We start from the raw sequence: 25,455 nt of genomic DNA on the forward strand, positions 1-25,455 counted from the left end.
ATGTGCACTGATACCCGACTTTGCTTCCATCAACTCCGATCTACCACGATCCGGTTATGAGAAACTTTTTTCACTAATTATTTTTCTTTAAATAAAACAACATGTTTATAACACCTTTTATTGGTAGTTGTGAAAAATCTGCTTATTCCAAGCACTTGACCCTATGTAATGATAAAAATTTGGAAATTGACATTAGAAATGATTCTTAACCCTTTTAGGTGACCGATAACGCAAAGCTATTTAACTTGAGAATTGTTTTCTTCCTGTTTCTGTATAATCACCAACTTACATGTATACTACGTCTTTCCTTAATTAGGTATAATGCCTTAATTTTGACACTGATAACATATATACATCTAGGGAAAAAAAGAAAAAAAAAAAAGATAAAAAAAAAAAAAAATCACTCGAAAAAAAAACCAAAAAAACAAATTCAGGAAGATGCCTGCTGAAACATATTCAATTAAATGCAATAATCCCAAATTTTACTTCACTCTGTCATACTGACAATAATTAGACATACTGAGATTCCCGGACGGACCCTAGTGTGTTTACTTCCGTGGATGAAACGTTTGTTTATGAAATTCTCTGTAAACCAGATATTTTGTCCGGGCTGCATTCATCTAAATCCTTGCAAATGATCCACGCATTGCATTTGACTTTCTCAGGCACATCTGTACTATGATATCGACTTCTGTAGTTAGACTCGGAACAAAAGAAGTCTCACATCGACAAATACATCCGTCAAAGGGTAATAACTCGTTTGAGTGATGTCATCTCATTGATAAATGTATTATATATATCAGGTCACGTGCACGCGTCCTGATTGACCTCTCTGGAGTTTACTTCGTTTACGTCTCCGATACACATGATAAGTGTGTGCACGTGACCGTCTGCTTCACACTCTGATTTTTTGATGTCCCGTAGGATAAACGTCTCTGTCTTCAAACCGTTCTTGTTGGGTTCCATAAAGCTCCGAATTTGACAATGTCGTGGCATTATTTGACTGCTTGTGACTGATCTGCCGTGTCCAGAGTGATCAATGATCTGTAAAGATGTTGGGCATTGGGTGCTTACCATAGATATGTTAGTGCACACGTCTGAGTCGTCAACAACACCTACATCCTCAGTTCCACAAACGTTCTCTTGCGGCATTGGTTGTCTCCCTTTGGCAGCCTTACATAGTCTACTCTGTGACCGACAAGAGGAGTCCCCCTCACTACTACTGCTATGTGATTCTTTCCCTTTTGTGGGTGCCCTCTCTCTCAATTCGCTTTGTAATGGTTCTGCTTCCGGGTCAATGAATGACCCACGTGACGCGCTTGTGTAAGCTGTAGATCGCCTCTGTATGATGCTATCCCTGTATAGAAATAATCTCTGCCGGCAGTAATAATTGCAGAAGATTTTACCAAGGGTCCGACTGAAACTTTTCCGGAATTTTTTACTCATGGCGGTGTAGATAAATGGATTTACACAACTATTAATGAATCCTGCGAGATGAACAATCAACATGGTAAATAGAAAGTTACTATGCAGAAGAAAACTGTTCCCTTGACCCTGCAGCTGGCTTACAATACTGACAACGTACAGCGGAGACCAGGACAGAATGAAGGCCACTGCAATCACTATTACCATCCGAGCAACCTGTAATATAGAAAATCACGTGTCAAAATTATCGCTTTCACCATCCGGGCAACCTGTTAAATAGAAAATCACATTCGACAATCATCAATTTATACATCCGGGTAATCTGTTACTTAGAAAATCACATGTCACAGCCATCACTTTACCATCAGGGCAACCTGTTACATAGAAAATCATCAATATATACATCCGGGTAACCGGTTACTTAGAAAGTCACATGTCACAGCCATCACTTTACCATTCGGCCAAACTGTAAAATAGAAAATCACGTGCTACTTTACCACTAACTTAGATATAGTCTAAAACTATGTCTAAGCACATCCGGGTATCCTGTAACATACAAAACAACGTGTCACAACTATCTATATTGCTATCTGGGCAACCTACAATATAGAAACTCACGTGTTACAGCTACCATTGTTACCATCCGGACAGTCTATGATCAACATTAGTTTACAATGGTCACACATTATTTTTATTTTTAAAATCTTTAACAAGCGTTTGAGACGAGCGGAAGTTATCGACCCCTCCTTACATTTTAACCGATTTCAGTTCGTTATGGACTTTATGTCACTTACATGTTATCATGACTAGATCAATGCCTAGGACTAGTTGAGTGATCTAAAAACGAACACACTTCAAAACACAGTGCACGAATGTGGTGACAACGTCCAGTTATCACAGGCGCAATAAGTAGATAAACGGTCGTTCACCCTGCTGTGCAGTTACTTATTAACGTCACCACAAATGAGCGATAAAGCACGATTGTATACCCAATATTACGGAATGGTAATTAGACGGAACGACAGTGTGTTAATGAACGACTAGAGGGCTCTAGACTGACGGTGTTTCTCAGTAATGAGAAATTTCGTCAGTGATCTGACAGTAACACTTATTTTATTCGATATATCAAATATTGTGTGTTACTCATCAGGACACGAAGTCCTTCGGGCGACGAATTCACCTGCCTTTACGCAAGATCATGCAAGAACAGGAAATGTCTTTACTAAGTGAGCATCTATATTTTTTTTCTCTACAAACGGAATGGAAAAAAAAACACAAGACAAACATCGCAATGATTTTCTCTTTGACGTTTACTTTTTTTGTTTGAAGAAAAAATCATGAGGAATCTTAATGTTTACAATATCAGCATAATTATTCACCAAACTTAGAGTAAATGTAAACTAGTATCATTTTGAAGTCACTTTGTTACAGACATGACAGTAGTTCTTTATATAGATGTAGAATAAAAACGTCAACACTTATCATATTTCTATTTTTATCAACTGTGAGAGCTGTTGGATATTATTCGTTTCGTTCTTAATGTATAAAAGGTAATTAAAGCGTGCCCTTATACTGCGGCGCGGCTTTGAGTAGCTTTCATCCCTATTACCTGTAATAACGGGACAGGCTGACTTTCAAACTGCCGTGGTCCTTAGTTCAGGAAACAAATTATCAACTGATCACCTGACCAACACTTTCGTTTGGTTTAGGTTAATTAGTTACAGGTTTTCGTCTCCGTGACTTCTTATTGCTACGCGTTTCCTCATTCATGATCGTGTTTTCCCCTCGACGTGAGGGGCGGTAGGGCACGGGTTGGGTCGGGTAGGGGGAGGGAGGAGTGTCACCTGTATTCCTTTTATGGGATTGAACCGCCTGTACATTTGACAACGCGTCTGTTATTAAATGCGATGTTCTGTGACTTGATGCCCATTAAAAGTTTCTGACATAAGGACAACCTTGAATTCATAACGTGGTCTAAGTGTTACGTAACGAATGTCATATACCCCCTTAATGTTCCGCCGTTATCAGATCACAAGATGTAATATAACAAGAATGTCTGGGGAAATGTCAAACAGATGTTAAGTTTTCAATATTTACAACTTTACACATATTCAAACATCAAATATATTTGCTGACTAAAACTCGTTAAATAGACTGAAAGAGAGTAGTAGAAGTTTCGAACATTAAACTTACTTTGAAGTCTGTATCTAACTTGTGCATGTTAACAAGCAATTCCATTTTAAGGATTTAACTATAAATAACACAATGGTGTGAAAAACATGGTTTATTGTTATTTCTGTGGCGTTTTATCGTGCAATCTACTTTGAATTCGTTCGAAAAGAGAGGGTTTCATGGTTCTGGGAATAACGTGCATATAGGTACGTAATTCACGTGTATGTATTCCGGAAGTTCTGTGTTGGAATCGTCATCGTCAGCGTGTTAGTTTGAAAATGGGTACATTAACAGTAGCGCCTACACAACCCGTTCGAAGTCATTTCAAATGGTGATAATTATCACGCATTCCAGGATAAAAGGTGATTTCTAATTTTGTATGAGGTGACACGCAGTGCTAGAATTGGATTTAAAAGTACATATTTGTACCAGAAACTATAAAGTATCCGTTTTAAAATTCAGGACATAGGTATGAATGGTCAGGGGCAACACAGCAACAACAAAAATACCTTGCGCTTGTTGACCTCATCTCGCCGTTTACAATTCCTAGTACCAGACTGGGAGCTTTCGATAATGATAGGTTGAAGAAGGGACCGGGCAATCCTCGAACATGTTGTGATGATGATTATCATTGGGAGAAAGTACATAAACGCAGCCAGAACGAGGAAGAACACCCGCCGGAAGTTACCAGTACCGCCATCTATCTCATCGAATCGATCAGCACAGATTTGGCGGGACACAGAACCGTAATGGCTGCGAGATTCAAATGCAAAACTTCCACAATATAGGTAAGGCGTGCAGATGACAATTGGAATGACCCACGTGACCGCTATTATCTTCTTTGTCCTAGACTTACTGTTGACTTTCATGGCAGACAGAGGATGGACAATAGCGTAGTATCTGAAATGAAGAAGTAAAACAAATTACTGATTGGAGTTGTTGTCAATCTATTGTATATCCCTAGAGTTAATTTTTTGCGATATTATCTGCATAATTTGTCAATTCAAATGTTCTATCACAAACACAACAAACGCGGTGATATGAGTATGCCAACAATATAAAAACTTAACTTGACTCGACCAAGCAATCACAAAACAAAAATCTAATATAAGTTTCCGGAATATTCCCGAAAGTATGGGATATGGTATTTTCACGACAACGAGACATTTTCGGGGTACTACTTTTCCTTGGAATTCTCACGGAAGAGAATCTTATGATATATCAAATAAAAAAATGATAAAAACGTTTTCTATAACTTTGCATTGAGCTTTTATAGCGGAACACAAAGCGGGACATCGTATGCAAGGACTTTCAATTTCTGTTTTCTCGAAAGGACACCAGTACTTACTATGTTTATTTAGGATTCAGTACGTAATTAATTTTCTGTGTAAATCCATATGACGCCTGGCATGACAGCAAACGCGATGTGACATAAGTATCATAGACCTGTAGGCCAAGCCTTATAAATGTAGGAAATACCGTTATTATCACATCATACAGTTGGATCGGTAAGATGCTAGTAAGCGATATTGTATAAATATTGGATTGATATTAAGAGGGGAATTCCAAATCTGAGTGGGAATCCCGTCGGTGATGAATAATGCACTTCAAGTAAATCCACGATATGTAAATACATACAATGAAATTACATTCATCACCTCTCTTAAATTTAAAAAAGGTAACCTTGCGATAAGTCTTTCTGTCGTAATTCCACCACGGGTTTGTGCCCCTTAATGTTATTCTGCAATAAATATTCTGTCAATAGAATGTCTAAACCGACTCGGTTAAGCATCTCTCATCAACTCCTTGCTATCTTAAGTGGAGATAAACATGAACTTAAGTGAATCTTGAAGGTGCACGTGCGTTACATACAATTTGTACGTTCCTAAGTTCGCATTGTAAATACATTATGTTTACTTATTGAAATACGCATGCTCCCAATTCAAGTTAACGTCAGTTTTACATGCAAAGCTCAAGATCGAAAACGAGTTTTTAATAAAAACTTATTTATCTAAAAAAAAACTGACACATTTTGAGAAGGTAGACTATTTTGTTTCTACGATTCACTTTCACGTGCATTTCTAATCGTTGGGATAGCATCGTCTTAGGTAGAAATGTAATGTAAGGCGGCCGATCTTTCATGAACAAGACCATAACAGACACATCCGGGTGCCATAACCTGGACACAGTCACAGAACATTCCATCATTCACACCGATTCTCTTGCTTACGATAGGTGTATTACGTGCAATGCTATTCCCGAAAAAAGTAAGTGTAGCCAAGAAAGAAATGGTGACGCAGTGAATGTTTCATGTAGAATTACTATCTGGACAATTCCTGAGCAGAAGACATAGTGTAAGAAAATACCACAGTATCTTTCTAATGCTATGTACAATTGCGATAGAGTGTCTCTGTATGCACTATCTGTCTATGACAACCGGAAAGGCTGCGCGCGCGTACTGATCTTGACTTGGACTGAAAAGCTTGTGAAATATTGTACAAAAGTCATGCCAACTAGTATCTTTCAATATTAATCTAGCATTGTATGCAAAAAAGTCAAATACTGAAGCAATATTCAGTCGTTTCAGCAGTGATACTAGGGACCTAAATTGTTGAATCTTTGGAGGCAACCGGAGAACTACTATGCAGTGAGGAAACGAAACGAAAAAAATCCGCATTTTCACAGCACCCTTATTGCAAATATTCAAAACACAAAGACGCACTATAAATCACTTTCAAAACACAAGTTTTTAACGTTAAAGTGCACTATTTTATTCCCAACGTTACGAGAATTTAATATGTATGACAGCTCTTGGGAGTTTCCCCCTTATTTTACTGCCAGAGGCGAAAATAAAAATAGAAATAAAAATAAGGGTTAGGCTACTGACGCTTCTGATAGTTTGTATGCAATTCTGTATCGCCTCTCTGGGCAATGGATCGGAATAAATAACATTTAAGCGTTAAGACATCACACTCTGGGATACATTCGGTGGATTCCCTTTACCACCGTCAACGTGCAGTAGCAAATATATAATATTGTCTTACTAACCAAATAAAAACAACAAATAAAACTGCAACATATCAACAGAATCTCAATTCTCAAACACGAATTTGATGAAACTAGGACAAAAAAAAAAGAAGATTTACACGGAGATTATTGAAAAGACCAGGTGTTCCATGAAGAGTAAACACCTTAAACTTCACGACGACATCCGCCATCTAAATGTTTGTCAATCCAATTTGCGTAATGTCACGTTCCCAAATAAGAACAATGTCAGCAACAATATATAACATATAAAACTACCGAAGCCAGTTGTAATATATAATATCAAATAATTCTTATTTTCATGGCGTCTTCTTTCTTTTCCGCTGAATGAAACAAAAGAGTGACGACAAAATAAATTGGAAAGCAATACAAAAAAACATTTCACGAAACGATGGACATTTGCAGTATTCAATAAGAAGATCAAATCGAAAATATACTCGATGCATGCCTGACGTTTGTTTTCCCCGGTATTGTTGGTCATTCCTTGATTAGGAATTGATGTATTCTGAAAAAAACCCATTCAGATTTGTTATACGTTTAATAGATGCAGGAAGCGTCATTTACCTGTACTAATGAGGGCTTTCAACCGTAGTTTTGGAACACCCTGATTATTTTTTGGCTGATGTGAGGTTCCCTCCGAAATCGGAGATCTTTTTCGGCTCGATAGACATAAAGGATTTGTGCCATTATGATACTTTATACCTTTGGTAATGCGTTATCCGTATCCTCACGAGCTTGATGTTTTCTCATGCCTGTTGGGTTACATACAGCTCGTTGTCTGCTAGTGGCATTGTATGACCCATTGGTTCAGTTTCTTTTCCCAATGAAACATTAAGACGACCGTGTGGTCCAGTATAACCTTATGGTAATGAACCATTAAGACGACCGTGTGATACAGTATAATCTTATGGCAATGAACAATTAAGACGACCGTGTGATACAGTATAACCTTATGGTAATGAACCATTAAGACGACCGTGTGGTTCAGTATAACCTTTTGGCAATGAACCATTAAGACGACCGTGTGATACAGTATAACCTTATGGTAATGAACCATTAAGACGACCGTGTGATACAGTATAACCTTATGGTAATGAACAATTAAGACGACCGTGTGATACAGTATAACCTTATGGTAATGAACCATTAAGACGACCGTGTGATACAGTATAATCTTATGGTAATGAACAATTAAGACGACCGTGTGATACAGTATAATCTTATGGTAATGAACCATTAAGACGACCGTGTGATACAGTATAACCTTATGGCAATGAACCATTAAGACGACCGTGTGATACAGTATAACCTTATGGTAATGAACCATTAAGACGACCGTGTGATACAGTATAACCTTATGGTAATGAACCATTAAGACGACCGTGTGATACAGTATAATCTTATGGCAATGAACAATTAAGACGACCGTGTGATACAGTATAACCTTATGGTAATGAACCATTAAGACGACCGTGTGATACAGTATAACCTTATGGTAATGAACCATTAAGACGACCGTGTGATACAGTATAATCTTATGGTAATGAACCATTAAGACGACCGTGTGATACAGTATAACCTTATGGTAATGAACCATTAAGACGACCGTGTGATACAGTATAACCTTATGGTAATGAACCATTAAGACGACCGTGTGATACAGTATAACAGTATGAACCATTAAGACGACCGTGTGATACAGTATAACCTTATGGTAATGAACCATTAAGACGACCGTGTGATACAGTATAACCTTATGGTAATGAACCATTAAGACGACCGTGTGATACAGTATAACCTTATGGTAATGAACCATTAAGACGACCGTGTGATACAGTATAACCTTATGGTAATGAACCATTAAGACGACCGTGTGGTCCAGTATAACCTTATGGTAATGAACCATTAAGACGACCGTGTGATACAGTATAACCTTATGGTAATGAACCATTAAGACGACCGTGTGATACAGTATAACCTTATGGTAATGAACCATTAAGACGACCGTGTGATACAGTATAACCTTATGGCAATGAACCATTAAGACGACCGTGTGATACAGTATAACCTTATGGCAATGAACAATTAAGACGACCGTGTGATACAGTATAACCTTATGGTAATGAACCATTAAGACGACCGTGTGGTTCAGTATAACCTTATGGTAATGAACCATTAAGACGACCGTGTGGTTCAGTATAACCTTATGGTAATGAACCATTAAGACGACCGTGTGATACAGTATAACCTTATGGTAATGAACCATTAAGACGACCGTGTGATACAGTATAACCTTATGGTAATGAACCATTAAGACGACCGTGTGATACAGTATAACCTTATGGTAATGAACCATTAAAACGACCGTGTGATACAGTATAACCTTATGGTAATGAACCATTAAAACGACCGTGTGATACAGTATAACCTTATGGTAATGAACCATTAAGACGACCGTGTGATACAGTATAACCTTATGGTAATGAACCATTAAGACGACCGTGTGATACAGTATAACCTTATGGTAATGAACCATTAAGACGACCCGTGCAATGAACCATAAGACAGTATAACCTTTTGGCAATGAACCATTAAGACGAGTGATACAGTATCTTATGGTAATGAACCATTAAGACGACCGTGTGATCCAGTATAACCTTATGGTAATGAACCATTAAGACGACCGTGTGATACAGTATAACCTTACCGTGTGGTAATGAACCATTAAGACGACCGTGTGATACAGTATAACCTTATGGTAATGAACCATTAAGACGACCGTGTGATGATGAACCTAACCTTATGTATAACCTTATGGTAATGAACATTACCGTGTGATACAGTATGAACCTTATGTATAACCTTTTGGCAATGAACCATTAAGACGACCGTGTGAACAGTATAACCTTATTAATGAACCATTAAAACGACCGTGTGATACAGTATAACCTTATGGTAATGAACCATTAAGACGACCGTGTGATACAGTATAACCTTATGGTAATGAACCATTAAGACGACCGTGTGGTCCAGTATAACCTTATGGTAATGAACCATTAAGACGACCGTGTGGTCCAGTATAACCCTATGGTAATGAACCATTAAGACGGCCAACAAAATTACACTTTGAATTTACTATAATATTATGTTTAGAAATATAAAAAGTTGTTGAAATAAGCGATTTTACGTGCTGTTATGAACAAGTTGATTAATGAGATTTCGTCATGTCGCTGTAATATCCGATGAAGTTTGGAACTATATTTCTGCGCGGAGCAATTATTTTATCGTCCGTCATCAGGCAAAATTCAGCTTAGCGTCAATATCACGTAACCACAGATTGAACAACAAAACTGTTTAGTTTCAGTAGACAAAAAAATCATCAATGTCGCAGGATAAAGAGAGAGGCTCGCCACTTTCTTCACCCTCACCAAAATACAGCTTATATTTTAAGACACTGATCATTTATTCTCTATATTTTTTTTTTAGATTGAAAATATTTATGGTTTTAATGACATATTCTTTTCAATATCAATTCTTGTTATTAACAGTCTGTTTTGTTATAATAACGCTTTCCTAAGGTCTTACCAATATTATCAAATTCTCCAGAAATAAACGACATTCAAATTATTTCACTTTGTTTACATATCAATTTCCAATCGGTTTTGTGATCAAATGACAGACAGACGGAATAAGATCATTATATAAAAACGTATATCAACCCCAACCACAGACAAGATATTGATCTTGGCTCGTCCGATGATTTTTTCTGTATCTTAACCAGAATAATTTGAAAAGGTTTCTATAATTTTCTGCCTACTGTAACACAGACTTATCCTATACAGTCAACAGTATCAAGCTTTTTACAACACTTTAATCTCCGCTATTAATTGCCGATAGCGATGAAAACAAATCAACATGGACCTGTTCTGTGTGTGTTTTCTGTATATATGTTTTATTCTGTATAAATTGAATTATTTGGTTATGGTGATGACACATATTTTATTTGTTGGGTCCATTTTTCTGGTGCATTTGACATACAGACTTCAGTGGCGACGTGGATATATTGAAACGTATATTAAACAGGTTCGGGTCTAACCCAGAGTTACTGAACAATGGTATTAAATTTGTGATTACAGCGTATTCTTTGTAACCATGGCGACCTTACTTAGTAAACTCAATAGCAGTCAATATAATCTCCTTTGGTGGATACATAGGACAAAACACTGCCGTCATTCAATAATAAAATATTTGTAAGTAGACATCAATTTCAATTTTGAGCTCAAGTTTGGAATTGTTATTAGGTACTGGTAAATCTGATGTTGTTTTAAAGACTTTATTTTATCATTATTGTTTCATTTATTTATTCATTTATTTTTATCAATCTCCACTCTAATCATCTTCAATCTTTCAGGGTTGATCTCCACTAAACACTAGATATTTTATCATTTATATACTAATATCAAAACACGAAAGTAAACCTGCTTTCAAAGACTTATTCAATTAAGGCCGTTAAGAAAGAACACCAAAAGTATACGGAAAGCATTTTAAGCAATCATTTCACTTCACGGTTACCAAGCATTTCAGAAATTGCCAGGAAGTTTTAAAGAAACACTGCCTAATAAACGCATTTTGGTAACGCCTAAATTGAATATAAACCCGTAATGAAAAGTAATATGCAGTTTTGATATAAGCATCTGAATCGTGTCTTTTCACCAGTTCTCGAATTATGTGGAATTACAGAGTGTCTTAGCGTTTTACACCAATTAAAAAATCAATTTTGGCAAATTCTGGTGTGATCGATATTCTAAAAAAAATGTTGTAACGCTAACTGTGTTTTTATGTTTTTTCATGCCTTTTTTTCGTACGTGTATCGTTAATGACGGCGCTTTTCCAGATTCGGGATGTGGTCTTCAGAAAGGTCAGAACGGAGTGACACATCGGTCAAATGACGGTTTGTATTGTCAGGAAATAACTAAAGGAAAGCCTAACCGCAACGCTGATCAGCAGATGGATTTATTGTTGGACAATAATGAAGGATCGTGGTCAGTCTATATGTAAATTAGAGATTTTAACGTCTGGAATGGCATGGTGTAGTGATCACGTGCATGATAATCGCGTCACGCTTGAGTAAATATCCCCCATTTAAAGCTGACCGACAAGACCAATGATGAAACCGACATTATGTAATTTACATCACATTCAGATACGACGAGGGGTAGAATGAAATCAACTCGATATCATTTATATCAAGTTTCACGAAGAGTTGGCTTTGATGTTGAAATCGAACCTTGAGTCATCTGTGACGGCCAGTTTAGATAATAAGGTGAAATAAACATTCCGTAATTAACATCAACACAATGTATCTAAACATGATATCAACCAAACCAGTTAGGGATCTATTTGTAATTTTGTGACCGATAAGAAATGATTATGATGATGAAATAACTTATTCTGAAATTTGTGCGTCTTGTGTTTTCTGTGATTGTTGATACACGTGGTATCGATTTCTGTCGGGAAATTTCCTTATATTTGTATCTTCAGCCTGTTCTTCACGCCACATACGTATATATCCAAGTATATATAGTTCACTAACGTAGCAAACACTCCTCTGGTCTAAATTGCAACACTATGGAACAAAAGAACGTGGAATTAAACTTATTAGCCAAGGAAGTGGAACATCAATCGTTCTCTCTTCTTTTTCTTCGAATTTCTCCCTCATTTTTTAATTGGGAAGGGGGGAGGGGGGCGCAAACATTTTTTTGCCAATCCCCCAATTATTTCATTTGAAGTTTTAAAAAAACGGATACATTTTCTCATTAAATAAATTTAACAAATCTAATTGTCGTGGTCACGGTAGAAAATTCCATAAGATCACTTTTTGGCAATTTCCTACGCCACCGGTGTGTGTGTTGAGTGCTTGAATTTTCAGGATATACGAATATTTCTTGTATGTGTCCTTGAGTTAGTGTGGAAGTGATGTCGACTTATAGTGTTACCACACTGATTTATACTGTTGAATGCACCCTGAAGGACGCTACCACCGATTCCATTACACTGACAACAGGCAAACAAGTCGTCACAATATCACCATGCAGAACAGCAGGGAGTGGTGACTATCATTTGTAAGGACTCTGCTATGTCAAGGTCAGGTTACATGATTCAAAGCCTTCTTCCCAAGAACTCAAGGCAGAAGTGAGAGAGTCAGTTCTTCAAAATTTGTGTCGGTGAATTGACGCACAGTATACTAAAGTGTTCATTTTAAAAAATGAATTTATTCACAGTGTGCTCAGTTTCTTCAGTTTTAAATTGACGCTTTTTGTGCTCAGTTGTGTGCACAGTTTGCACAGATGTTCCTTTTTTGTGTGTACAGTTTGCTCCTTATTTGTCTCTCTTTACGTACATTGCTTCTAAATATACACTTCATGTGTATGTTGAGGGACGCACACTGTAGCCAGGTGTTCATATTCAGAATTACTAACGAACATGCCCATGTCCTTTCAGTGTTAATCAACGTCGGTGTGGCCACTCCACAGTAAAATGGATAGCCTGGGGTTGAATTTTATGTTTAACTTTTCCCAATATACTTAATACTTCTGTCTAGAGTAACATTTAATACAATTTTCATCAACACTATGATTTCAACGCGATATTGGCCAATTTAAATCGTATTCACCCAGTCTGAATGGCAGTCTGAAGTATCTGAATGAAACATTAAGTCTATTTTTACCTTATACTAATCTGTTAACATATTTCTCTTTTATTTATCTCGTAAACGCAAGCAGTTTCTTTGAAGTGACGGAAAATAAAATAATAATAAATGGCACGACAGAGAAAACATTGCTCTAAACTTGATTCTATTGAAGTATCCTAATTAATGCTTGCCCGTTAACTATAACGCATTAAATATGTCACATACAAGTGCTCAAGCTCTCCAACAGCAATAGCAGAACATAGCGTATTGCCCAAAGTGGAGATCTATCAGAGAGGTTAGACGAACGTTCCTCCTAAATCAACCCCGGTAAAGTGCTGTGTGTAGTGATTTGTAGATCTCGGGGGACGATTTATGGTACTAACAGATAGAGTGGCCATTGTTTAAGGATCCCTAAGGTGAGATCAAGACGAGAAATCACGGGCAGAAATACAAGTTGCACGATGTCCGACAACGATTAGTAATTAGGTTACCAGGGTAATAATGTACAGAGAAGAGTGTTTTATTCAGACCTAACGTTATAAATATGTATCTCAGGGAGGCTGGTTCAGTATCATGAGCCCCCCCCCCCCCTCCCCCCCCTTCCTCTCACACTCCCACCCACTCCCACACCACTACAAAAAAGTGAATAAGTAAATAGATCGATAAATAAATGTAAGCCTAAAAAGTAGGGTTTCCGAGACATTACTCACGTAATATCTACAAATCCGACAACCAATGAGCGACTTGGTCTAGCTTAGTGAGAAACAACACATGCTGCAGTGGTGGGTAAAATGCAGTGATAAAGATATTAACAGTTTCATGCAGGACTTCATTGTTTCATTAAGATATATTTCAACTCCTTGAAGATCGACATGTTCCATGTTTGTTGGTTTCGGTACCATTTCGCTTACTCGGTTCTCATTTTGAGGCTTGACATTACTTAAAATTTCTATATACGCCTTGATAACATTTCTTTCACTATCGTTTGCTTTGTTGCTATGGTTTTTCAATAAAACTTCTTTTTTTCTTGTGAGTTTTATTTTCTGTTGTTTTCTCGTCCAGAGATGTATGTCTTTACTCCCCTGTTGTCGTAATACCTTAAGCAATATCCATCTTATCATACTGTTAACAGAAGTGGTAAAAAGGTTTTTAATCCCTTGAGACAAACCCCATTTATAAAGCAATTCTATACACTGGCACATAACGTAATCTTCGAATAAATCTTATTACGTTGTAAAAACTTTATAGAAAAAAAAGATATTCAATTTCGAAGGACACTGTTTTGTAACGTTTTTTAAAAACCGATATTAGTCGAGTGCTTTGGGTGAAATTGGATTTTGGATCTTTGTCTATAAACGTCAATAGTTTACGCAATAAGATAATTTTCAGCACGCCATACGCCTTGATATTCCAGGAATTCTTGTGTTCAATTCATATTATCTTGTTCACGTAATGTGAGGGAATTGCAATGATTCGTAAATTACAATCTAGAGGAAACGGCTTTCATTTAAACAATAATGGAGAAATTGACAGAAAGAAAACTAAAACCTTAAGAAGAAAAGCGTTAGTTCTTGGCAATGGTCTAAAACCAATGAAACCATGGTAACGACGTTTTCATCTTTCTTGGAAATCGTATGAATATTACGCGAAAGTTGTCTATATACACCTCGACATCAACTATACAAGTGAACTTCACATTCAACATGTGACGGACAAAAAGATGTACACACACATCGATATACCCCGAATTCAACTATTGTGATGAAATTCACTCTAACCATGTGACGGACAAAAAGATGTACACACACACCGATATACCCCGAATTCAACTATTGTGATGAAATTCACTCTAACCATGTGACGGACAAAAAGATGTACACACACACCGATATACCCCGAATTTAACTATTGTGATGAAATTCTCTCTAACCATGTGACGGACAAAAAGATGTACACACACACCGATATACCCCAAATTCAACTATTGTGATGAAATTCAATCTTACAATGTGACGGACAAAAAGATGTACACACACACCGATATACACCGAATTTAAGTATTGTGATGAAATTCAATCTTACCATGTGACGGACAAAAAGATGTACACACACACCGATATACACCGAATTTAACTATTGTGATGAAATTCACTCTAACCATGTGACGGACAAAAAGATGTACACACACACCGATATACACCGAATTTAAGTATTGTGATGAAATTCAATCTTACCATGACGGACAAAAAGATACACACACGAATTTAACTATTGTGATGAAATTCACTCTAACCATGTGACGGACAAAAAGATGTACACACACACCGATATACACCGAATTTAACTATTGTGATGAAATTCACTCTAACCATGTGACGGACAAAAAGATGTACACACACACCGATATACACCGAATTTAAGTATTGTAATGAAATTCACTCTAACCATGTGACGGACAAAAAGATGTACACACACACCGATATACCCCGAATTTAACTATTGTGATGAAATTCACTCTAACCATGTGACGGACAAAAAGATGTACACACACACCGATATACACCGAATTCAACTATTGTGATGAAATTCACTCTAACCTTACAATGAAGGATTCAACACTATCATTAGACAGAACATAATCATTATTTATATAGTAGTGTGTTAATACATTTTAAAATGTTTTTAGTTCATCTCTAGAATTTACAGTTTAATGTGACCTAGATTCCTATCAACTCCTTGTAGGATACAAGAGTAGACGACAAAGTGAATTTCACCTTCCTTGATAAGGTGCCAGGTCGATAGTATCATAGTGCTCGTGATTTCGTTAGATCTCCGTACTAACATCTGATATTATCTGATAAAGATCTAGGTATTATCTTCGTTCTAAAGTTAAATTATGAGTATATATTGAATCAGTATCAACCAAAGCGATTTCCTTAAAAAAAAACCCAATAATTTCTGACATGTTTTTACTATTGTAATATCTTTACACATAGAACTACATTTGTTTTCACTTTTGGGAGCATGGGACATGCTTTCCTGTGATTTATGAAATATTTTCTTCATCCCGGAAATAGATCAATATTATCAGACTCCATCATATATATACTTAACACGCAAATAATTTAATTAATCCCCGCGTATTTTTGCTAATTACATGAATATGATTGCAAAGACATAAAGATAGTCTGAAAATCGAGAAACGTTTATATGCGGAAAATACGATTAATTATGGTATCAAATTATTACATTTCTCCTTAATAGTGATACAACAATTCTAAAGCTTTCATTTTAAACATTTTTATTTGGTTTTATCTGTAACAATATGTTTTAGAATGTTTTCTGACCATTTACAATAAACACTATTTGGAAAATTGCGTTACATTAATCGTCCAACACCGCAGGAAGTATGAGATATGGATTATCCAGCCTGTATTTCTTTCTTGTCTACTTCTGCTTTTGATAAATCAGATTTCAAAATTTAAAAATCCTTATTTTAGTGATATTGTCGTTCAACAAATAAGAAACACATCGAAACAACGAAGGAAAAAAACTTAAAGACAAATACATTAAAATTGTACGAAAACACAGACGTAAATAACAACACACCTCAGACAAGCCAAGTAATTAAGAAAATTAATAAAATTGAGGAGAAACAGGAAGTTTTAGAACAAGGCGTATTATCTCTCGAGGAAATAAAACAGCTTCTTTCGGAAAACTCAGACATGTTACATATTTATTTGATTTTGTTTATTTCATGTTATCAGTGTTTATCGAAATATATAACAAATAGTGTACAATAATTTTACTCACTTACAATACTTTTAACATAAATCATTTCTGGTATCTAAATAACTGTCTATTGTAATACTGGAAAATATCTGTATACTCATTTGTAAATATGTTAACACTGGCGATGTTGGACATAAGTCACAACCAATGTTTATAAAGATCCTGTGATGTAGTAATTGAATACCGTTTGAAGTATAAACTATCATGTAGAAACTTGAATGAACATGCTAACCCAGTTACAGATACCTCAACATGGCTCTGGAGAATTCAGCAGTGACGAAACAGCGATCCGTTAATCAAATACAAGTGACAGATAACATAAACTATGGCTGACCATGAAGTCGATTAACAATTTTGCCGAAATAATGAAAGATTCTCATGATTTGCCTGATACCCATACTAACCTTGATCTTACTAATGTTTTTGCAAAATTGATGGATATTTGTTTTTACTCTCGCAGCGTTCTTTTTTGAACGATATAATTTTTAAAATATGATTGTATTAGACACAAGTTTATTTCGGATGTAAATAACGATGAAATGATTACGACACTGACGAATACGTTTTAAGTCTGTGTGTCTTTATATCATACATTCACGCTATAAAACACAAGCAAGTTTCAAAATTTACTGGATATGTCTAACACAAGAGCTTACTTTTCTTTCTTCTTTCAAATACAACAAAATATTTGTACTCTTTAGTAAACATTTTGATGGAGTATGAATTTGTCGGTGTTTATTCTATTTTATTTGTAAAGTCCTATGTATAAATATATATATATATATTGTATGTGTGGTAGTGTGTGGTGGTGGTGGTGTGCGTGTGTTGAGAGAGTGTGTGTGTGTGTGTGTGTGTGTGTGTGTGTGTGTGTGTGTGTGAGTGTGTGTGTGTGTGTGTGTGAACAGTAAAAGGAGTGATTTTATTGGTTGAACGTGGAACAAAAATATACAAAGCGAACCATATATGTGGTCTGATTTGTGATACGATCTGGACAGTAAGTCTTTATAGTAAGGACAATGGTGGCAACGGTATACCAAAAATACTCCAGTTAGGATACCGGTTAGTATGTACTTCTCTTTAGTTAAATGGTAACAATAAATAGGGATTGTTTTATTACTTACCACTCATCCTATACCGCGGTAAGTATATGTGTTTAGTGCGCACGTTGTAATGTCAATTTTAGAGTGAATTTGTAGGCATTATATGACACACAATGTTTTATAAATTTGTCTTCTAATCCACAATTATTTCTTACTGTAGTTATCTAACATTTCCTGATATTACTAAATAATGCTAACATACCTATTAAATGTCCTCATCGATTTAGATTTTTTCCCCAGAAAAAACTACACAATTACCTGAGTCACAGTGTTATACTGTTACTGGGATGGGCATGCTTTACATAATTTAAATTGTACATCTTCCTCGTCAAGGTTCTTCACGTCCACTCGCTGCTTCAGCAATTTTCTCTTTTTCATACCCAATACCGGTATTTTATTCAATTTACCAGCCTGACAAATATGAGGATAGTCCCTAAACTTCACAGTCAGATCTTCATTAGCAACACGTTTGTATTGATTTGCTGTCGGGGCTAGTTTTTCCTGATGGCTGTGTGTTGTAAGCTGATATAATGATGGCCAAATGGCGATTGTAGCTCGGCACTTTAACATCCGGTCCAGATATAATTGACTGCCTATTCAATAAGAAACTATAATCACTATCCAATTCTAGAAACGACAAACAAGACGTCTTGTTTGCACCGTAAATAGAGGTCTTACTTAATATCTATACATTTGTTCTTGTCAGAGAAATATTGTACTGCCTTTCTGAAGGTAGCTTTGCTGAAAATAGGATACCGCAGAATATATTTCTCTGGCTCGTACACCTATTCTATAGAGAAAAATAATAGAAACCTCCCCTATCAACAGAATTCAAACTTTAAACTCTAAATCGTCAAAATGGAGGAATTCAAGTAGTGAAAGCGAACGAAAACCATGGGAAAGCTTAGGTCGTCATAGCTATGTTATGGAGAAATATTCTGTCTTTTGCGGGATGTGAAGCTGGACGTGTTTGGTGCTCGTTAGTTTTCCTGTTGGTTCCGTTGCTGTATACCTTCTTCTCATTTGAGAATGTGACATTACTTACTGGTCAAGATCTATATTGCGGGTGTCGTCGATGAAGCAGAAGGTGATTACTCATTCGGAACACCTGGTCTTATCCTCTTTGTACTTATTTCTTATTTATACTTGTTTCTCCGTGTAAATATTTCATTTGTTCCCCCTTGTGGTATTGAATTTTGGATTGGATCATTATTCTGTTCATATTTTGATATTTTATTGCTGATTTTGAACAAAGATGATATTTCCACAGTTTTGTACTTTAGAAAATATATCAACGAGTATATTGTTAATCCTGAATCTGCATTTCAAATGTTGCAAAATATTTTGGACTTTGAAAAGCTTCTTGTATCACCATTATTTATGTTTCAAGCCATATGTTAGACTATATAAGTGACTACAAACTTCCATGTACGTAACTATATCCAAGCTCTAGTTGTAGCGTTCTCTTTACTCACAAACTTCAAGCAACGATATAATTTGATACAAGTACTTTAGATATGTACGATATAATTCGACACAAGTACTTTAGAAATGTACTTTTTAAGGTTTTTGCCAAAACTATTTGATAGCACTGGCCTGGTATGTGTGTAATTGACACTGTGTCAACGGTATCTAATCAAGAACTAAGATATGTCCATCAATCGCAAATTAAAGTTTAAAATGAAAAATCAAAGACGTCAGGATACCTCATATCCTGTTTACACAAGTACTTACATACATCAGTATAATTATATCACACCAAACTCTATTTTAATTGACAAGTTATTTACACTGAAATAGAATGTCCGTGTCCTCACCTGTTAATGATAGAGAGTACTTTCCAACTTCCGGAGATAATTTTCCCTTAGCGAATTCGTTTGTTTTTATTTCTAGTCAGAATCGGAAAGACGAGAGGCCAGATCGAGATTTCAAATGATGGTATCAATCACCGGCAGTGTTTCTAATCTCAGTACCTGTCAGATGTGATTTAATACAGCTGCTGTATCAACGACTGCATCGACAGGTTTTGAGAACACGATTGTAATTGTTTAAGGTCTCACTTTACTGAATAAACAGACATGGTTACATTCTATTAAGAACTTCACTGAACAATCTTAACGATTTCTCGACTGTCTCATCGTCATGTATAAGATATTCAGGTTATAGGTAGTATAACGGTATCCATTGCTTTACACAAAAATGGTACAATCTGAAGCCATGCCATCGCTTGTAACTTTATTGACGCTGAGGTAAATTACCCTTGGTTCAATATATGTTAAAAAGATGCATAAAAAACACAAATTAAAAAAACAAAACAAAAAAAAAAAACAAAACAAAAAAAACCCCCCAAAAAAACAAAAAACATTAGAACACGTTTATCAACAGAAAATATCTAAGACGTTATAACTTTAGCAACCAATAAATAACTTGTGTGTGATCACAGTCACAAAAGAATGTTTTCGTGTGTTGTCGATGAAGCAGAAAAGCAAAGTCTTATTCTCCTTGTACATTTTCAGGAGTCTCCGTGTTAATCTTTCTTTGTTCGTATTTTGCTCTAGTTTTACTGAGTTTGGGTGAAACAAAAATGAAAAGGTGCAACGAAAGTAGTATTCGATGCTGACAGATACAAAAGTTTACCAGGGTGTATAGAAAGAAACAAAAAACATCCTGTTGCTTTACATAGAAGAACGAAACAGCTATATGATGAAGGTTACTTCATTATTTGACCTATCCGCATCCTCGATACTCCAGGGGTTACGGACACTTTCAATCTCAGCACTCCTGGAACATTTCATGGCAAATTTGAAGGCACAAGCAAAGTAATATGATTGGTTCCAGGAGAAAAAAACTGACCAATCACAGGCTGATACGCTTTTTTTAAGATTACAAAGGAGCGACACCAAACTCGAAGCCATCGTCTTGTCCACAACAGGTTAAAATGAAATGGTTGTTATAACATGTTCCAGGGGTGCAGAGAGCGAACGTGATCGTACCCCCTGGAGTAGCGAGAACGAATGTAACTAATTCTGACTTTTTATTATAAGGTGCTAATCACTTGTTTGTTATATTATCTTGTTTTGTCTGGATTGAGAGCCGTTAGCAAACATAACATTTAATTACAGAACCAAGGAAATCAGTCTTCTACTTATTGCAAACAGCACACAGCAATTCCTTTTCCGTAATCTGACTTCGTGATTATGTCAGTGGCTTAAGGAAATCACCGGTGGGGTCGTTAAGAAATCGATGACGACTGATTAATGATCAGTAAATAGACTCGATAAATCAATCAGTATGTCATTAGATATTCTGAAACCCATAATCTCTCCTATTGTTACTGAGACATCGTTTCCCAATAGCCTAGGCTAAATGCCTGTTCTTTGTATTGCCATATATTTCAGACATTAAATTGGACAAAAGTCAGAGAAATGTAAACCTTGCACCTCAGACTGGTAAAAATAGTGAACTGTATTTCCATATGTGATAATATAAAGGTTGCATGGTCCTGTAATTATTCTTGTCTGTACATGTACTCAGTTAGGGTGGTCGGTTGATGCAGTAGTGTTGCGATCGCCTTTCTTGTAGCCGACCTTGGTTCGATTCCTCGAGCCTTGTCATCTATTCGATCACGCGGAATTTGTACACGGGTTCCCTATCACAGTAAAATCCCTCGCGCGCTTCCAAATTGAGAAACGGGAGTGGTTGATGTAATATAATATTGAAGTTTGCAAGCGTTGTCGTGTGGAAGGTTGTACAAGACACAAAAGTGAATAACATGTTTAATACCAATATAGAGATTGATACAGAAGAACGAAACAACGAGATGAACTACATCATACAGCTGTTCGTCTTTCTAGGACTCGGCTTTGATGCTAAGGGTCTAATTTTTGAAGCATATATGTGGCGACTGAGGAAAATTCAAAGTGATCGAAAGAAAGGTAAACTTTTAGATGGGGAGTTGCCCTATAATTTTGTAAATTTCGTTATTTTTATTTATCTGAGAATTTGCGAACAACTTCAACTGCATGTTTGTATTCTAAACCGATCCACTGTTTGAATGAATAAAATCATAGTCATTTATAAATCTTAGCTCCATCGTGTATCGAAATGCATGATAACAGATATATATATATATTCCCTGTTGTGAATTTACCATTTCTGGACGATAAATCCTCAATTTTCGATTGTATACTTTAACGTTGATTCAATACTCAAGCACTTGTTTATATTATCACTTTTGTTTTCGTGCAAGATGTCGCGCAACACAACGTTTGGAGACATGCAGGTTGGTTTTTTGGTTGTCCTAATTATCTCATTGAGGAATAGTCTATTAAGTGGAATATGGAGTTGACATGTTTGATGCTCTTAGTGTTTCTGGTGGTTCTGTCGTTGTTCACATTGTTCTTATTCCATTTCGTGACACAATACTTAATTTGAATAATGCGGATGACGTCCATAAAGCGAAAGGCGCTGACATTTGCGGAATAATGGCTCTATGATCCGTTTAGCTTTGCAGAGATTTCCATCTCAATACCCCTTTTGTGCATATTTTCTCTTAATTTCATCGAATTTGAGACTGTATTATGATTCTGTTGACATGTCGGTATGTTGTTCTTTGTTTATGTAGTATAGGGCAAAATATTAACAAATGAATATATTTACACCGAGACTATTAAAAAGAGTACAAAGAGAATAAGACAAGTTGTTCCAGAACAGTAAGCGTCTTCTGCTTCATCGATGACATCCGCCATGTTCACCATGATCAATCCAAGTGAGAAATGTCGCGTTCTCCAATGAGAACAATGTATACAACAACGGAACCAACAGACAAAAAACACCTACAACGGCCGTACATACTTCGATACACAAGTACGTCAGTATTTAACCACACTGCCAGAAAATATGGAACAACCGAAGCCTGGAGCACATCATCGATAATTGTTATTGACCGCTTGCTCCATCTTCGGGGTACAATTATCGGCGCTAACTCGAAGTGAAGTTGTATATGGCTCTTGATTTACGAATATGTTTATGAAATTGTACCGATAACGGCCATGGGTAGGAAAAGAATATCCTGGAGCAGATCTAAGCTAGTATACAAGGTAAGCTTACATCAGGAGAGTAAATGGGTTTACGTTTGTTAATTTGTAAAATGAACTATTTAGCAAAAAGCAAGAGTGACAATTACAGTCTCGAGGCGCAGAATAATATAATGTCTCGTTCAATAGGAAATTCGATGATGATGTGACAGGGCGGAACAGCTCGAAAACATTCACACAGCGTTCGGCAAAGCAAAGACTACACAAGACAATCAGGACATTACCTCAATCAAAGGAACATAAAGCAGAATTAAACCAGATACAGGATGATACTGGATATGTTTTGTAGGGCACTGCGTTTTTAATTACATGAGGAAAACGACTGAATGGAGCATGAAAATATCTAATATTTCTTTAAATGGAACTTAGAGAAGAGCCTCACTAGATGGTAATCAATGATAAAAGCATACATACAAAACATTTTATAGTACACGATCAGCGTGTTTTCCGGGCATAGGCATATTCCGATCTCTTTTCAAAATGTTGTTTTAAAGAAAGGGTCAAAGACCATTCCATGTCATTCGATATCATTTTTAGATATATTGCTGCTGATTACTGTTATTATTATTTTGAGAAAGGGAAATGTTAAGGTTCATGTCCATCGCTTATGCCCACTAGAATTGGGATTCTAACACATGACAGACTCTTCTACATAATCTTATAACTTACAGCGAAACCAACAGGGACAACTTTCTACAAGCTTTGTGATAGGTAAGCGTAATGGCTTCAAATTTTCTATAGTGAATTTCCCATCTCAAGACAATGATACCCTTCCTTAAAAATGTGATGTTTACATGTCGCAGATGATGCGATATCAAGGACCTGTGCTCATCATCTGACACGAATTTTGTTCAAAATTTGCATAGCTGACACATTAACATACCACACATCGATTCGAGAGATGTATGTTGGTGGAGAATTTGGGGACGGTTTATGGTTGCCCAAGATCACACTGAGAAATTTCCATTTCCCTGTGTGATATGGAACAAGATGCTGCTTAAAAGTAAGCCTGGTGCTTCCTATGTTGCTACCTTGATTTTATTTGATAACCTGGCATTTTTAATTTGGATTGGCAATATTGAGATGGCGAAGCAGGTAATACCTTTCTTGAATAACAGACATTGTTCTTGTACTTTTTGAGGTCATCCGTGTAATTGTTTTGTTCCGATTTTGTCTTGTTTTTTCGTAATTTAGTTTGAAATAAGGTCTTATTAATTTGCTTGTTTTCCCCTTTTAGCTACTTGTGTATGAAAACAGCATATCAGCACAATAGAAATTGTATTCGATATTGGAAAATACAAAACAATAGACAACAAAAACGTAACCAGGAAGTCATTAGCAGTCTTATTTCCTGGTAGAAATTCAAGCCTTGTACAAAGCAGGAAACATTTTGAAGGAAACGCTTTATTAAAAAATAAACCTATAAAGGAAAAATATTTACTAGATTTTAAAAGCGACATCCAGAGATCATTGTTTGAGCAAAATGACTGTTGTGTGTAAAGTATCTAATTTAAGGAGATAGGGAAATGATCAATCGCTTTGAAATTAGCTAATATTAATAAATCCTATGAACAACATTGGGGTTGATGAATCCCAGAATGGTAATAAAATTATTGAAACCTGCCGGCGTTATAGAACCTGGAGCAATTAGAAATGATGTGCCAAAATTTATCATGGAAATATTCAAACCAAAAGCAGTTATGTATAGAAATAATTATATAATAGTTATGGAATAATATGGTCTAGTGTAGTTATTGAAATGATAGAATCTGCAATAGTTATGTGTAGAATAACATCTACAGTAGTTATGGAAATGATGAAATTTAGAGCAGTTATGGAAATGATGAAATCAAGAACAGTTATGAAAATGATGAAATAAAGAACAGTTATGGAAATGAAGAAATCGAGAACAATTATGGAAATGATAAAATCTAGGACAGTTATGGAAATGATGAAAAGTAGAGCAGTTATGGAAATGATGAAATCTAGGACAGTTATGGAAATGATGAAAAGTAGAGCAGTTATGGAAATGATGAAATCTAGGACAGTTATGGAAATGATGAAAAGTAGAGCAGTTATGGAAATGATGAAGTCTAGGACAGTTATGGAAATGATGAAAAGTAGAGCAGTTATG

General features: G+C 36.0%; 1 protein-coding gene across 1 annotated transcript in view; it reads right to left on the bottom strand.

Moving 5' to 3' along the window:
* Nucleotides 1–804: 804 nt before the first annotated feature.
* LOC132554385 (QRFP-like peptide receptor) overlaps nucleotides 805–25,455 on the bottom strand; it is a 71,511-nt gene continuing 46,860 nt past the window's right edge. The window contains exons 2-3 of the mRNA XM_060218691.1: nucleotides 4,107–4,497; nucleotides 805–1,641 (exon numbers count right to left, since the gene is read on the bottom strand). Coding sequence (XP_060074674.1) covers nucleotides 805–1,641; nucleotides 4,107–4,497 — 1,228 coding nt within the window. The remainder of the gene's footprint in view (nucleotides 1,642–4,106; nucleotides 4,498–25,455) is intronic.

Source organism: Ylistrum balloti, unplaced genomic scaffold (genome assembly GCF_031769215.1).
Source record: "Ylistrum balloti isolate Yb309-2 unplaced genomic scaffold, AGI_CSIRO_Ybal_v1 Utg370398, whole genome shotgun sequence".
NCBI classification, from domain to species: domain Eukaryota; kingdom Metazoa; phylum Mollusca; class Bivalvia; order Pectinida; family Pectinidae; genus Ylistrum; species Ylistrum balloti.